At 47.5% G+C, this 13,737-nt stretch overlaps 2 protein-coding genes across 3 annotated transcripts in view; one reads left to right on the top strand and one right to left on the bottom strand.

Annotated features, from left to right (window-relative positions):
* LOC118503076 overlaps positions 1-13,737 on the top strand; it is a 62,730-nt gene that overhangs the window by 8,381 nt on the left and 40,612 nt on the right. Inside the window, exon 2 of one of the 2 annotated variants that reach the window (XM_036035953.1) lies at positions 1,271-1,761. In XM_036035953.1, coding sequence (XP_035891846.1) covers positions 1,563-1,761 — 199 coding nt within the window. In that variant the 5' untranslated portion in view covers positions 1,271-1,562. Of the gene's footprint in view, positions 1-1,252; positions 1,762-13,737 lie in introns of both variants that reach the window. The other variant, XM_036035954.1, reaches the window with a different exon arrangement.
* LOC118503073 (pickpocket protein 28) lies at positions 6,955-9,165 on the bottom strand. The gene is made up of 5 exons (XM_036035950.1): positions 8,971-9,165; positions 8,634-8,882; positions 8,036-8,477; positions 7,814-7,974; positions 6,955-7,741 (listed from the first exon to the last, which is right to left on the bottom strand). Exons 1-5 carry the CDS (start codon positions 9,132-9,134, stop codon positions 7,099-7,101), a joined length of 1,659 nt encoding a protein of 552 aa, XP_035891843.1. The 5' UTR covers positions 9,135-9,165; the 3' UTR covers positions 6,955-7,098.

The following is a 13,737-nucleotide window of genomic DNA, read 5'->3' as shown; positions in this document are numbered from 1 at the left end:
CCGACGTGATTTCCCGGTCCCGGATTCAGAATCGGACGATGGACATGGGGGAACAAAAAGGAAACGAAATTCATCTCCGCTGAGGGGGCGCAAAAAAATCGTACCTCTCGTCAGGGGACCCCAAGTCTGGTCAGTTCATTAGCTCGATGGTGAAACCAACGCACGTAAACATAACCATGTTTTGCTACCTTTCCTTCGCAATCCCCAAGAACATCGGGGAGCCGACAGACCTCCTGTGTGGGACGAGCACTTTTGACAAACAAACCGAACCCTAACCAAAGCAAGTTTGGAGGCATAGGGGAGAGAAAAAATGTGGAAAGATTCTCCCGGAAGTAGCAGTGAACCTTCATCACCGAATCGGATGCTTTGCCCGCGTTGCGTGTTGCGTCCTCCCGCATGGACAAGAAGTAATTTCAATTTCAACGGAATTTAATTGAATTCGGCGACGCCTACCAGATCCACAGACTCACCTGTGCCTTCTGCCCGTGTGTGTGTGTACGCTTGCAAATGGGTCCAGTTTCCGATCTAATGGAGCACCCATCTGAGAGGACGCCACCCGTTTCCCGACCATCATCACCCTCATCACCATGAAGTTAACCTCGCCAGGAAGAAATCACCCACCAGTAGAAGTAGTATATGGTGTAGAAAATCAATTTTCCATGCAATTTATTTTAAATTTCGTGTATGCGTACCGGGACAGGACTCCCACGTGGCATCCCTGCTGCTCCGCTGGTGCTGACCTCTGGTGGTGTCGAAACGGAACAGAACGGAACTGATAGTGGAACTAATAGAAACTAGGCATCGGCGAGGGCGAATGATAACAAAGGCACGCAAACCAATTAGCGTTCGGTGGCGTGTGTGTTTGGGTTTCGTTCATCCTGCGCGTTTCGTAATTATCTCAGCAGGCGTATGCGTGTGATTGTTTACGTTTTTTTAAAGTTTTCTATTACCATATGTAATTTTGTTTGTCTTATTTTTGGTGTAGCGGATATTCTGCTACATATTAATTTGCTTTAAAGAAGCGCTTTTCATAAAATCGGAGTACTGCTCTGTAAAAGATTCAGACAACGATGAACAAGTGACGGTTTGTTCGTTCCGGGAGTTTACTTTTCCTGTTTATACCGTCGAATTCACATCTCTAACGCTATCCAAACAGCACGCGTTGGAAGCTGTTTGTCTACCTTGAATTCACCTTAATCTGATCGTTTAATTAACCTTCACGATTACTATTAACCGATAAATTATTCACCAGGTTGACATTTACTTTCAGTTCCAGCTGCTTCAAGCAAGTATTAATTAAACTTTTAAGTGACAGTGTGTCCCAACTATCATGACAATGTGTGTGATGAGCAGTGGTGGTGAATAAGCATCTGAGAGTGTCCGAGTTCCCGCTTACTTGTGATGTGTCCTTTTTGTGTAGAGAGAGCATGAGCAATCATGAAGTTTCGAGGTGTGCTAGCGTACGCCATAGCAAAGCGGCATCAAAGTGATCGTGCAGTGAGCCACTGAGCCAGTGACGGGCTCGAGAAACGTCAGAAAAAAAACACACACACACACACAATATGGCCGCGACGTCAGAAGTGACGTCCTGCGGTCCTGGGAGACCTCCTCCAGCGCCCTTACTACAGCGGACATCGAGACATCGGGGGAGATCATGTCAGAACCGTTGGATGCAGCTAGGTGTTGTTTGGGTGGCGTTCCTGCTAGCGTTGCTCACCGTTGGACAGTTTGGCAGTGTGCAGGGCGAGAAAACGAAGACATGTAAGTACTGTAAACGATTCTAAATTTGGTACACACTACTGGGAAAGTGATCGCTTACGGACGAATGCGCGAATGAGTTTCTCCGTTCTTGGTATCGCCCTGTATCGCCGGTAATAACGGTTTTAAGCAGAAATTCAGTCAATTTCAAGAAATTGGAAGGTAGCTTCAGCTGCGTCCATTAAGAATAGCTACAATTTCACAAAACTGAGCTGCACAAAAATAGATTCAGTTGTTGTTCACACTAACCAGTAGCGGCAATCGTTGCCCGAATTCACCACAATGTGAATCCAAGTCGATTAAATAAGTTTAAATTAAAGCCTAACAAATCCCTTTCGGTGCCCCTTGTCGGTTCGGCAACCGGAATTGCATTTCTGTAAACAGTTCAAAAGTACAGCGCGATCCCTCACGACCGGCGCCGGAAACACGCGAAACCTATTCGATTGGTAGGGGGGACGAGTTGCTTTATTGACGATGGTGGCTGCTGCCGGTTTCGTTCGTTCCGTCTTCCGGCGACGACAGACTCGATGCAGACGTTCAACGACGACGACTAGGACGACGACGGATCGTCGTGGTACATACATTTTTCTAACCCCCGTTAGTCACCTCCAATCACCATCATTACTGCTTATTATTAGCTGGGCGTGCGACCCCGTGCGATCCGTTAGCGGCGGACGGCACACGACGGCTTTCATGTCACAGACCAATAAAACATACAAACGCTCCCCCCTAGTCCCCAGGAGCGGCGCAGACATGTGTACATGTGCTGTGGCTGTGTATCATGGGGCGGAAAGTGGCATCGAATGTAGTACAAGTCGTCAGCAACACAGCAACCATCATCACTTGCAGCGGACGACGGTAGCTGAAGGGTGACTTCAAGGAAGAGGGCTTTCTTGCCGCTGCTGACTGTTGAGGTGAAGAAATCGTCGGTACACAGTCGGTCACTTTGTGGTAACGAACTTGCATTGTATGAAAACTCCATCAATCGTTGACTACGACTAGGGAGTTTAAGGTGAAATAGAAAAGGGGAATGTTTGAGGTTTTAATTTAAAACACGCTTTTTACTGCTACCTAAAGGGGTTATTTGAAAGGATGTTTCCACTGCTTGGTTTTTTTGGCCACATTTGGCATTCTTTTCTGTTAACTTCAAGCATCGATTGGATAAGAATTCAATGATTATATTCATGACTTTTGTCTTAAGAGCATACAGTTTTTTATTAAAATGCTTTCTAACTAAATCTTTTATAGTTTGCTATGAATGTACTAAGAACTAAAGCGAATATCTGGAGCTTCTAACCATCATGTGTAAACACAGTGAGGTTAGCAATGCTGTCATTTAGAGCTTTTAAACTTTCTTATGAAATGCAGTGGGAATGATTTTTCAAGGTTTTTGAAGAGGATTTTAAATAAATTTAACTTCCTTGCCTTACTTAGATATTATAAAAGCATTTTTAATAAAGCTTGCTAATAAAGTATTCCAATATACTCACGTGCTGGATCTTCTAACCCTGGCATGTAAACAAAGCGAGAAACAATTCGTCAATTTATTTTTGCACGAACAAGTTTCTATCCCTTCTACGCCCAAAGCTCTGATTTCAGACCAATGAACAATGAACCGAGCGGCACAAAATAAACAAACAATAGCAACACGCACACAGACGCAATACCACGGTTTTCAAGAATTAAAAAACACAAAAAAGCCCAATTCAAAGCCTAAATTATTCGTTGTAATTTCGTAACTTTCGCTGCACACCCGCCATAGAACGGAGTTGCGGAACGAATTGCTCCACGCCGACCACAATCCGAACCGGAAGCAAGAATCCACGAAGGTTCGGTGCAATTAAGTTTGGGCGGGAAGTGGAGAGAAAAAGTTGTGCTGCGCCCTACCCAACTCGAATCCGGCACCGGAAAGAGGACGCCTGTAATGTGTAATTGAATGTTGGTGTATTTAATTAGCATGCCACGGACGGATGTGGGCGGATGTGTGAAACGTCGAGGATGAGGCAGGTCCGGGGGAGGTTAGGTGAGGTTGATGATGACTTCAAAAAAGAAGAAAACACATGCGTTCACCTGGTCCAATGCAGGGTCCAAAGATTTGCGTGTCGGTAAAAGCAAGCCCATGATTTCCATCTGTCCTGACCAGAGCCCCACAAGCGTACGGAGCTTTAGTTTTATGAAGCAGTAATCTACTCGTTCGTGCTGCTCGACCACCACGCGCGTGTTTATCGCGCAAGCGAGGGTGGTGCTTATAACCTCACTTAATGTGCCATTCGATACGACTGGCAGAACAACAGTTCGCTCAAGTGCTGGCCAATAAATATGTTCCTCCCACAGGCAACACGAAAACACGCTTGCTCGAGATGAATGTACACCGCTCGGGCTGTGTCTTCTGGGACGAAAAGTTCTCCATCCCCGAAGTTCTAGCGGGTACGGATTTTCAGAGTTCTATGGAACTTCTCCGCAGTAACCTCGGCGAAGAGGGAGAAACCGAAATGGTGTAACCGATTGGCTTTACTTGTTGATGCTTGCCCATCCGATTGGCGGGGTTTGTTTATTGAGCGAGCTTTTATTTGTTTATGCATCGCACTAAATCACGACGGCTCCACTCGCCACTCCATCTCCACCTCCGGCCGGAAGCATGCCTAGATCGTTGCACAAAGTGGCAATAAAGTAATGATGTATTGGAGTCTGCCTATCGTAGCAGGCAGATCACGTACCAGGGCCGTCGCACCGAGCACCGACAGTCTTTGGAGCTAATTGTGAGATCTCTGCTCGGGTGCAGAAATAAATCTTCCCAATGTCGCAGAACAGCCTGCACACCTTCGGTACGTGTTTTAGCGTAAAAGCGTACCCACAGAACCCACCAGGACCCTTGGAAAACATTACCATTGTCATCATCATCATCCTCGTCCATACCGAGTCCGGTGTCCTCATCCTCAAGCCGAACAATAAAAGCACATTTGCCAATTGCGTTCGAACAATCAATACATTATACCTTGCCCCGGGTAAAAGGTAGGCACCGGTGTCTTGCTCCAATTTCCAGCATGTCCAGTATGCAGGGTACATCCGCTTGGAAAGTGACTCAACGTACAACCCTTCGCTTGAAATACATGCCCCATGAATGGGACGATGCGTGCTTCACTTCCATGTTGGGCAACTCGTCCCTGGATCTCCCTGGAGAAATTCTGACCCGATTTGGTCGCAATCCTACAGGGAAACCAGCACCGGGACCGGGCTGCTACGTTCACGTGCATCGTGTCCCTAAAGTGCTGTACTTTTTCCATTTCCCAGCCCCCTCTTTTATACCAAGCCGGGAGTGCAGTTCCCAGCCCAGCAGATGCAACCGTGGGCGTTTGTTTGTTTGTCGTTTGTCGCAAAATGAATCCTCCCCATCCAAAACCCGTTGAACGCTCTCCTCCAGTCCGACAAAGCGAGCGAGTCAAGATGTGAGATACTGTGGACTCTCCGTTTTTTTTTTCGTTCCGCAGTTTTTCCTTGTCCTGAATGGTGAGCGTTCAGGGGAGTTCGAGGGAGGCCTGGACAAACAATCGTACAACCAACTCCAGCGCTCCAGCTCGCCTCCCGCCACTGCTGGACCCACCGGAAACATGTGTGATCTTTCCGGAAGAGTCATTAAACGGATGAAAGGTAGCATCAAGTGTTGTCGTTCCGGCTGGAACCGGAACTGATACGTATGTACCGCACTTGTTTCTATCACTGGAGTGAGTGACCTCGTGTCGGTACGTATCTCGTTCCGGATTCGACCGTGTGTGTGTGTGTGTGAGTATGATGTCATTGTTATGGCACGCAAAAGTACGACACCACAGTAGACACCAGAGGGACCACCGGATCATGAAAGGTCTTTCTCGGTTTGCAAAGTTCCAGCACAAGCAGGGACCGCACTACTTTGGTGCTTCTTGAAAGTTTGACAGCTTACGCTTAGTATCTTCCCAAATTCCTTTGCGAAGCACACACGGATTCGGTAAACAGACGAATTAATGTTATTTTGCTGTCCCCCCAAAAAGCGAAACACACCTGGATCGGGCGTTGTCGTCTCGGGAGAGCGTTGTCCATGATTTGACTGCGAACCTTCCTGGTGATGATGATGGTCATTGCAGTGATGACAAGTGTTTTCGGTCTCCCTGTTGCCGACGGACCACCACTATTGAATGTACTAAGAGCGATGGCTAGTCTTGATGAGCTAGAAGGCGCTGTTGGACAGGTGTCGCACACCACCGACAGCTCTTCTTCGTGATCCGGGCTGTTGCAATCTCCCGAGGACAGAAATCCTCGAGGACGCTCGAAGATGCAAGCAACGAAGCGGGGCACTTTAAGAGATAATATAATTATAATGAAAATAAATTCCTTTTTCCCGGTGTCTGTGCCTGTGCCTCTGTGTGTGTGTGTTTGTGGTACCGTAGTAGACAGAGGACTCCTTTCCTTGGAACTGAACATGGTACGTGGTTCGTGTTCGGCCAATCGACCTAGATCGAAGAATTCTTTTCGGTGCTGCTAGAAAATCTAGAGCACAAGTTTATCGCAAGTGTCGATGAAATTTTGCATCTTCCCTTTTCAAGAGAGAACCCTTGCCGTTCAGTTCAATATGTGCCCCGAAAGACGAAGATGAACGATTCGCTCTGTTGGTGTGTGTGTGTGTGTGAGTTTGTGTTGCTTGCAAAGCGATTTCGAAGCCAAGCGAGATTGTCTTTGCAGCAGGACCCAAACCTCAAACGCCTGTGGGAGCTTTCATTGTAGTACACCGGCGGCGCAAAGATCACCCTGGGAGGGACGGGGTGCGGGTTTCTTTTCTGAAGCGTGTCCCGAACCCTTGCACCCGTACCGCGAAGCCACAAATGCTTTTCATTTGCATATAAATTAGATAAGAGCAGTGCAATTTTCGAGTGCACCCGCCCGGTGTCTCTCGTGGTCGATACGGTGAGTCTCGGAGCGATGATGCAAATCAAGGTGCAATGATGTGCGTTCTCGTTCTTCGTGGCTCTACTGGTGCTGTTCTGATTCAATTTCTTGCAGTTTCTGTCGGATTTTGTGCACCAACTTTCGAACAGATTCATCAATTTCAACACGCGAAGAATGTGAAACATCTCCCTTGTCGCAGTAGAAACCTTCTGCACGCTGATAATGAACGCTTTGTGAAGCAAGACAGTCAGGGCCCCGTTCGGGACAAACATTTATAGATAATTGAAAGCAGAGAAAGTATCAAACATTTTATTTAGTCACTTGTACATAGCAAGACAGTAAGGCGCTGCAAATGTTCTTCTCCGCATCATCTGGCAGTTCCCTGAGTGACACTATCTAAGACATAAACTCGCATTGGTACGATTAAAAGTCCTTAGGTTTTTCGATGATCGGCGGAGGCTGGTCGAAGAACACGTTCGACTCGCGTCTCTTGGCCCGATAAGCCCGCAGTATGGTGAACGGGCGTATCGAGCAGAAGTAGATCAACTCCGCCAGACTAAGCAAACTGACGCCCATAAACAGCCCTAGCAATCCTCCACAGTTGGCCAGAAAATCGGTCACACCGTACAGCTCACTTCTCTTGGACGTTATAAACTGTGCCTCCTTGAAGTAGATCGTCAGTCGGGCAAATTGGGCACCATCTTGCTCGCCGAGCGATTGCCGGTACGCAGCAAACAGACTCTTCCAATCGAGGTCGGCTTGCGAGATTTCTGCATCGTACTGGACCGAAGTGCAGGCTGGCAGACAGTTACACTTGGCTCGATAGTCGCGCGATTTGTCCACGATGAACTTGACGTCTTCTTCTAGCAGTTCGTCTTCTGCATCGTTGTAACAATCGATCTTGCTTGCTCCACAGACCTCCGTACGATCGTCTCGAGGCATTGAGAACTTCACACAACCGCATCGATGCAGTGTGTAGTTGGTGGTGCACTCAAGCTCACAGTTCTGTTGGGTGTATACCTTGAAGTACTTCAGATGGCGCTCGTGGTTGAAGAAGCACTGCCGACTGGAAAGAAGGGAATTCTCGGGTATTAGTTAGTGCACATTAAAGTTCGTTCACAGAGTCCTTAGCGCCTACCGTTCGGGAGTGTAGTAGCGTAATCCATCGGACGTAGTAATCATCTGTGGTTTGACCGAAATGATGACTTCCTGATGGAGAGGCACCCGGTAATACTGCTTCGATACCTGCGGATACTCGCTGGAGGTGTGAAGCAAGATCTTAAATCCTTGAACAGGTCCCTGAAATATTTAGTCTAGAATTAATATCTTTCCTATCGTCACCAATAGTTCCAAATCTTACGCGACATATAAAGTCCGTGTCTCGCTCGTACAGATTCAACAGCACGTACAGCCCAGCCCTCGCACCGGCTCCCAGCACACGCACCGGATAGGTATCGAGATCCGTGTTCTCCGCATACCCTTTCTCGAGCGACCACAGTGGCGATTGTCTCTTCTCCGAAATGTACTCATAGTCACTGTGAAGCTCATCCAACCGTAACATCTCGCCGGCCGATTGTGAGTTGAACGTGAAACAGATCCCTTCCTCGGTAATCGTTTCCGTGAAGAACTCACTGCACAGCCCCGCATCGTTACGCCATTTGCAGAAGAACAGTGCCGTCTCCAGAGGCATCGACACATTCCGCAACAGATCGACACAGTTGGGATCGGTCGTTTGGTTCAGGCTGACACCTCGAAGAATGTGTGCATCGCATGCCTGTGCCACCGCACGGAAACGATCGTAGCTAAAAAGAGGAGGGAACAGCTTTAACCGTGTGCCTTTTCACTAATCGGGTCAGCTACACAAAACACTAACACGCACGCACACACACACACACAAACACACATCGTTACGAGACGAGCACAAACACTCATGTGTAGTAATGAGGTAGGAACATTACGTTTCGTTGGCCATTTCCTCCCGGTAGGTATCGTTCATCTGAAAGTATACCTGGGTGAAGTTAAGGTACTCGCTGCGTGCCTTCGTTTCCGGGCAGATCGTAACGGCCGGGAACGGGATCTGCCAGACCGGGGTGGACTTCTCCGCGAAGCTCACAATCACCGGCGTCTGTTCCCATTTGCGGTAGATGTTTTGGATCAACCGTCCACATCCGTACACCGACAGCAGGAACGTTGCGATCCACCAGATCCTACGAAACAATCACAATTAGCACACTTGACACGGCACGGCCTAGGTGGAGTGGTAGGTCACTGCTGGCAGCGCCCTCGCGCTCATACTTCTCGAACAGGGTTCGTCGCTTGCAGCCAAAGTACTTGATCCCGTGCACCGTACTGTTGGAGCAGTACTCCAAAAACAAACTCTTGACGCCGCGCGTAAAGTTACGCTTATCCCAGGCATTGATGGCTTTCAGCTCGAAATTGCTCACCGACCGTGAATCCATCGCGAACGCTCGTTCAAACAATGATAAACGAAACTAGTGCGAGTGCGGTCCTATTTATACCATCCCGCTACCGGATGAGAGCCACCAGCCCATCACACCCCCGTAACGCCAACTTGTCACGCCGAATTTTCCCCTGGGAGCTAGGATAACACACCCTAAACGCGAGACCGCGCTCAACCTCTCACCTCGTCGGTTGAGATCATGTCGGGGCGCTGCCGTAGGTGTAAAACAACGCCACGCCAGAGCCACTCAGGCTACCGACACCGGATCGGGCGATGAGGGGGGAACCCGGGCACAAAACCACAGGGGAGGACCTGCTGTCTTCACTTCCACGAACACGGCGTAACGTGTGACGCTGGGCGTGTAGCCTTTAACCCCGCCAGGATACTGCTCACACCTGCTGTGCAGTGGGTCCCGCGAAAGGCGGCCGCATTTTTATGTTCCCTCTTTTTCAACGCATTTTAATGCATACTCACCAGTCAAGGACCGCGTTGACATCATCCTGAGAGGTTCTGGCGAAGGTAGGCCGGAAAGTTCGGGTGATACAAAAAAAAAACCCCGCAACACATCTCCCATAATAATAATTCGCCAAAAATCGTATCAATCACACGTGGGTGGGAGTGAAACGGAATGGAAAACCAAAAAAAAGCATTTAACAAAAGCGCGCCCGGTGCATTTTGCGGCACTTTTAGTCAATTAATCATCACTTTCGCGTCGCTGACAGACAGACAGGCGCGCGCGCGAGCAAAAGAGCAATAACAAATAAAACAGAACAACGGCTGACAGCTGGACAAAGCAGATCTGTCACAGACGAATAGAGAATGTTCAATAAATCAACCGCCCTAGTATTAGCACGGTTGGATGTACTCTTTTCTCACATTCTCCGCTCTCTCACTCTCGCTCATTTTGTGCTCCCCACATTGAGCTTTATTAGCAATATTCATCAAAAATAAAACCGTTCCCCAAAAAGTGCGCGTACGCACACCGGGGCACGTGGATGATTTATTTGATTGATAAATTGTGCACATTTCAGTGTTACTTCCGTTTTTCCAGCTGCGGGTTTTCAGCACCACCGTCCGTGTGTGCCGTGTGTGTGTGTGTGAAGAAGAAAATAAAATCCCCAATTCTACGAATGGATTAATTTGAAAGGCCAATACACACGGACATGGGTTGTTTGTTTTTTTGTTTTTGGTTTCGCGCTCCCGTCGCGCTATAAGTGAAACCGAGGTGTGCTTCACTCGTGGGAAATTGGCTCTAAACCGTACCGCTGACCGCCGAATGGTGCATGTGAATAGTAATTTATTCACCTTCTCACAAACTGACATTTAATTGAGCACGGGATGAGCGCTTTAAAAGTTAGAGTCGGTTTTATTTTACTCGATCGATGTGACTTTTTTGTGCCGGATGGCAGTCTGTAAAAATGGGAAAAAACGGTGTATAATTTAAATGTTTACCAGCAAATTGCATACTTTTAGGGTTAATTCCTAAAACAGCTATTGTGAGCTACGCCTTAAGTTAGACGTTCCGCATGACACACTTCTTACTATGAAGCGGTTCGATAGCTTGTTTGCCGCTTTTAACATGGGCTGTCTTGTGGGCCGGGCTGCTATACCCTCATGGCGGTATTTGGTTTCAATTTACCGGTGTAAAAGTAGCAATCGTAGTAAATTCGCACAAACACTCGCCCGGGTGGGTGAAGATTGATGGGTATTTGCGGTAACATGGCTCACCTTTCAAGCTAACGGATTCTCGATGCAATTCCGTTCCAGCGCTTCAGGTTCAGCACACGCGGGCATCAGGCAGCATCAACCGATGATGAAACAGCTCCAATCAAAAGCGAGGCGAAGGTCACACGGACCTACTTACCGTGTAACGAACCCTGGGAAGGGCAAATAAAAAGGGATCCCGAATGAAAATCAAACATTACAACGCTTTCGCTCTGTTTGTGTGTGTGTGTGTGCTTCGGATTTTATGCTGCGTTCGTTCTTTTCCCGTCCTTCCGTTAGCCATTTTGTTTTGCCCTCTCTCTCTCTCACTCCCTCCCTCTCTGAAGAGGGTTGGTGTGGTTGGTTTTCTTAGCGGATTCCTTTCGCTTCTTTTTGAGGTTTGAAAAGTCTATGCTTGATGCGGACTGTAGCCGCACACTGTGTGTGCGTGTGTGCTTTATTTTTCTTCTTTTGATTAAAAAAATGTCACGAGTCAACGAAGCGTTACGGGCGCACACGATTTGAAAGGGAACGGAAGTGGGACCAGTCGAGTATTTGTGCAAATGAAAGGAATACTGTAAGAACGATGTTGACGAAGATGACGATCATGATGATGAGGATGATGATGATGATGAACGAAAAACGGCAAGAGTACGGTCATGCTATTTACTCTTCTCGTTACCGGCGGTTGAGAGTGTTTTAAATTATGTACACATTCATGAGAAGAAGGCATACGATCAACACCCACCCAGAGTTGGGGTTTTAGTTTCTTACCCGTATTTCCATCGCAAGCTGCGCGATTGTTTGAAAGACCAAAATTTAATTTCCACCGCCCAGTATTGCCCACCCAACTGGGCACCCCTTTTGCAACGCTGTTTGGATTAATAAATTTAATTTTATATTGATGAAATTTCGCCTGCCCAGTTGCGTCTGAAGGAAGGGGCGGGGGGCCGGTACCCGATTTCCAGGTCCAGTGGCTAAAATAAATTGAGATCGCTCTTGCCTGTCCGAAATTTTCCTGGGGAAAAACAAAAACCTCATCCAGGTTGGTAGTATCCTTAATTTAATTTGCCCACGATATACATTTCACGGCTGCTGTTGTTGCCGGAACGCTCGAAAGGAAGATCGTTAAGAAAAAATCAAAGGTGCTTTTGCAACAAAACCGTTCAAGATTCACCAAATTGATATTACTACCCGGGCGGTCCAGCTTGAAGCTGTGCGCGCTCGATGGCCATCCCATGGCTCTTGCCCACAGCGCGAGCATAATTTTAATATCATGAAACTCAAACCCTCCGAGAAGGTAAGCCAAAACATGCCAAACAACCAAGAAATGGACCACCGGTGGAAATGAAAACGAAATGGAATGTCCTTTTTTCCGCCTTGTTTTCCCGTATCCCCCCCCACCCGTCCTGTTCGCTCAATTCTTCGAAGCACGAATGTTCTTGAGGCGTTCTTTGACAAACCAAAGACACAAACCGAACCTCGAACACAACTGCAACTCGGATGGTGGTGCTCCATCCGTCCGTTTTGACAGTGGGAATAAGAGCAAAACTTTTTTACTTTTGTTTTTTGCTTTTTTTCCCACCCCTCCAAGACGTGTTTTCCACACCGTTGCACACTGCCGACCACGGCGCACTAGGTGAGACGAAACGATGAAGGCGAAAAAATTATTAATGGAAGTTGAAATTAGATTTATCTCCTTACCACGGCCAGTCACTGCTTCCGCATTAGCAGCACGGTCGGTGCGGGCGATGCCGATGGAACCCATAATCACTTGTTATTATCATCGTCAGGCGTGTTGCATTAGCGTTAGGCTGATGGGCGTGTGTAAAGGTGAATGGGAAAGCCATTCTCTCTTCGGCTAAGCGCGCGTGCGAACGCGGGAAAGAGAAAAGACACGTACTGGATCTCTTGGGATGGACAAGCGTCTTTTTCCTGTTGCCGATTCCATTCTATTCCCGCATTCCAGCTGACACTCAAGATTAACCATTCGAGGTGTAAATAAAAGGTATCTGTCCGGTGTCTCGCTTCTTCGTTTCTTCTGGTTAACATTCGAAGGGAAGTAATTACTTTAACGCAAATGGTTAGATTGTTATTCGAATCGAAGCAGTGTGTTAAAATAATTACGACTGCTTAAATGGACACATGCCACACTTAATGGAGACGCCTGGTTGTTCATGAAAATTTGTTCGATGGAGACGCCTGGTCGCTGAGAAATGCAGCCCAGAATAAAGGCGAAATTTCGGTTGTTTCATTGCAAACAGTCACCTTTCCACCATAGCTGGTTGAGCGACTCAATCAATGGTGTTTTACAGCGCTTCTACCACTACCTCATTTTCTCTCATTTGCGTTCTCATTATTGCCTCACTGCACGCGGTTTGCACACTTTCTCGCTCTCTCTCTCGCTCTTTTTGTTCATCTGTATTATGCTTACGCGCCAACTTCCAAAAGTTAAAAACAGGGGGAAAAAGAATCACTACAAAATGGTTAACAAATTACCCTTTTACCCATAAAAATCCACTTTGTTACCGGTGGTTTTCAAATTATCGAGCAGCATCTTTTCCCCCGCCCACCAAGTTTCTCTCGGGCTATGTTTGTCTGTTCAATGGGGGTTTGCGGCTGTTTGTGTGTGTGTGTGCACCGCAAGCAATACATTACATTCTCATCATGCAAAAACTGATTAATGCTTTCAGCGTCGTGCGAAGGGCAAACCGAGCTTCCCTCCTTTGAGGCGGCACTGTAACTGCAAACAAGCGAAAGCGAAAAAACCCTCGAAATAAAAACAATACTGCCACAGCAGCCGGGACGCGTGACACTCACGCACACCCCGCCCCGCGATGTGGTAGGAAAATTAGTATCGAAAAGTTTGTTCCTCTTTTTTCCTTCGTACTACCTTT

Source organism: Anopheles stephensi, chromosome 2 (assembly GCF_013141755.1).
Source record: "Anopheles stephensi strain Indian chromosome 2, UCI_ANSTEP_V1.0, whole genome shotgun sequence".
Taxonomy (NCBI): Eukaryota; Metazoa; Arthropoda; class Insecta; order Diptera; family Culicidae; genus Anopheles; species Anopheles stephensi.
The sequence above is the reverse complement of the archived record's forward strand: the minus strand, read 5'-3'. Positions and strand labels throughout refer to the sequence as shown.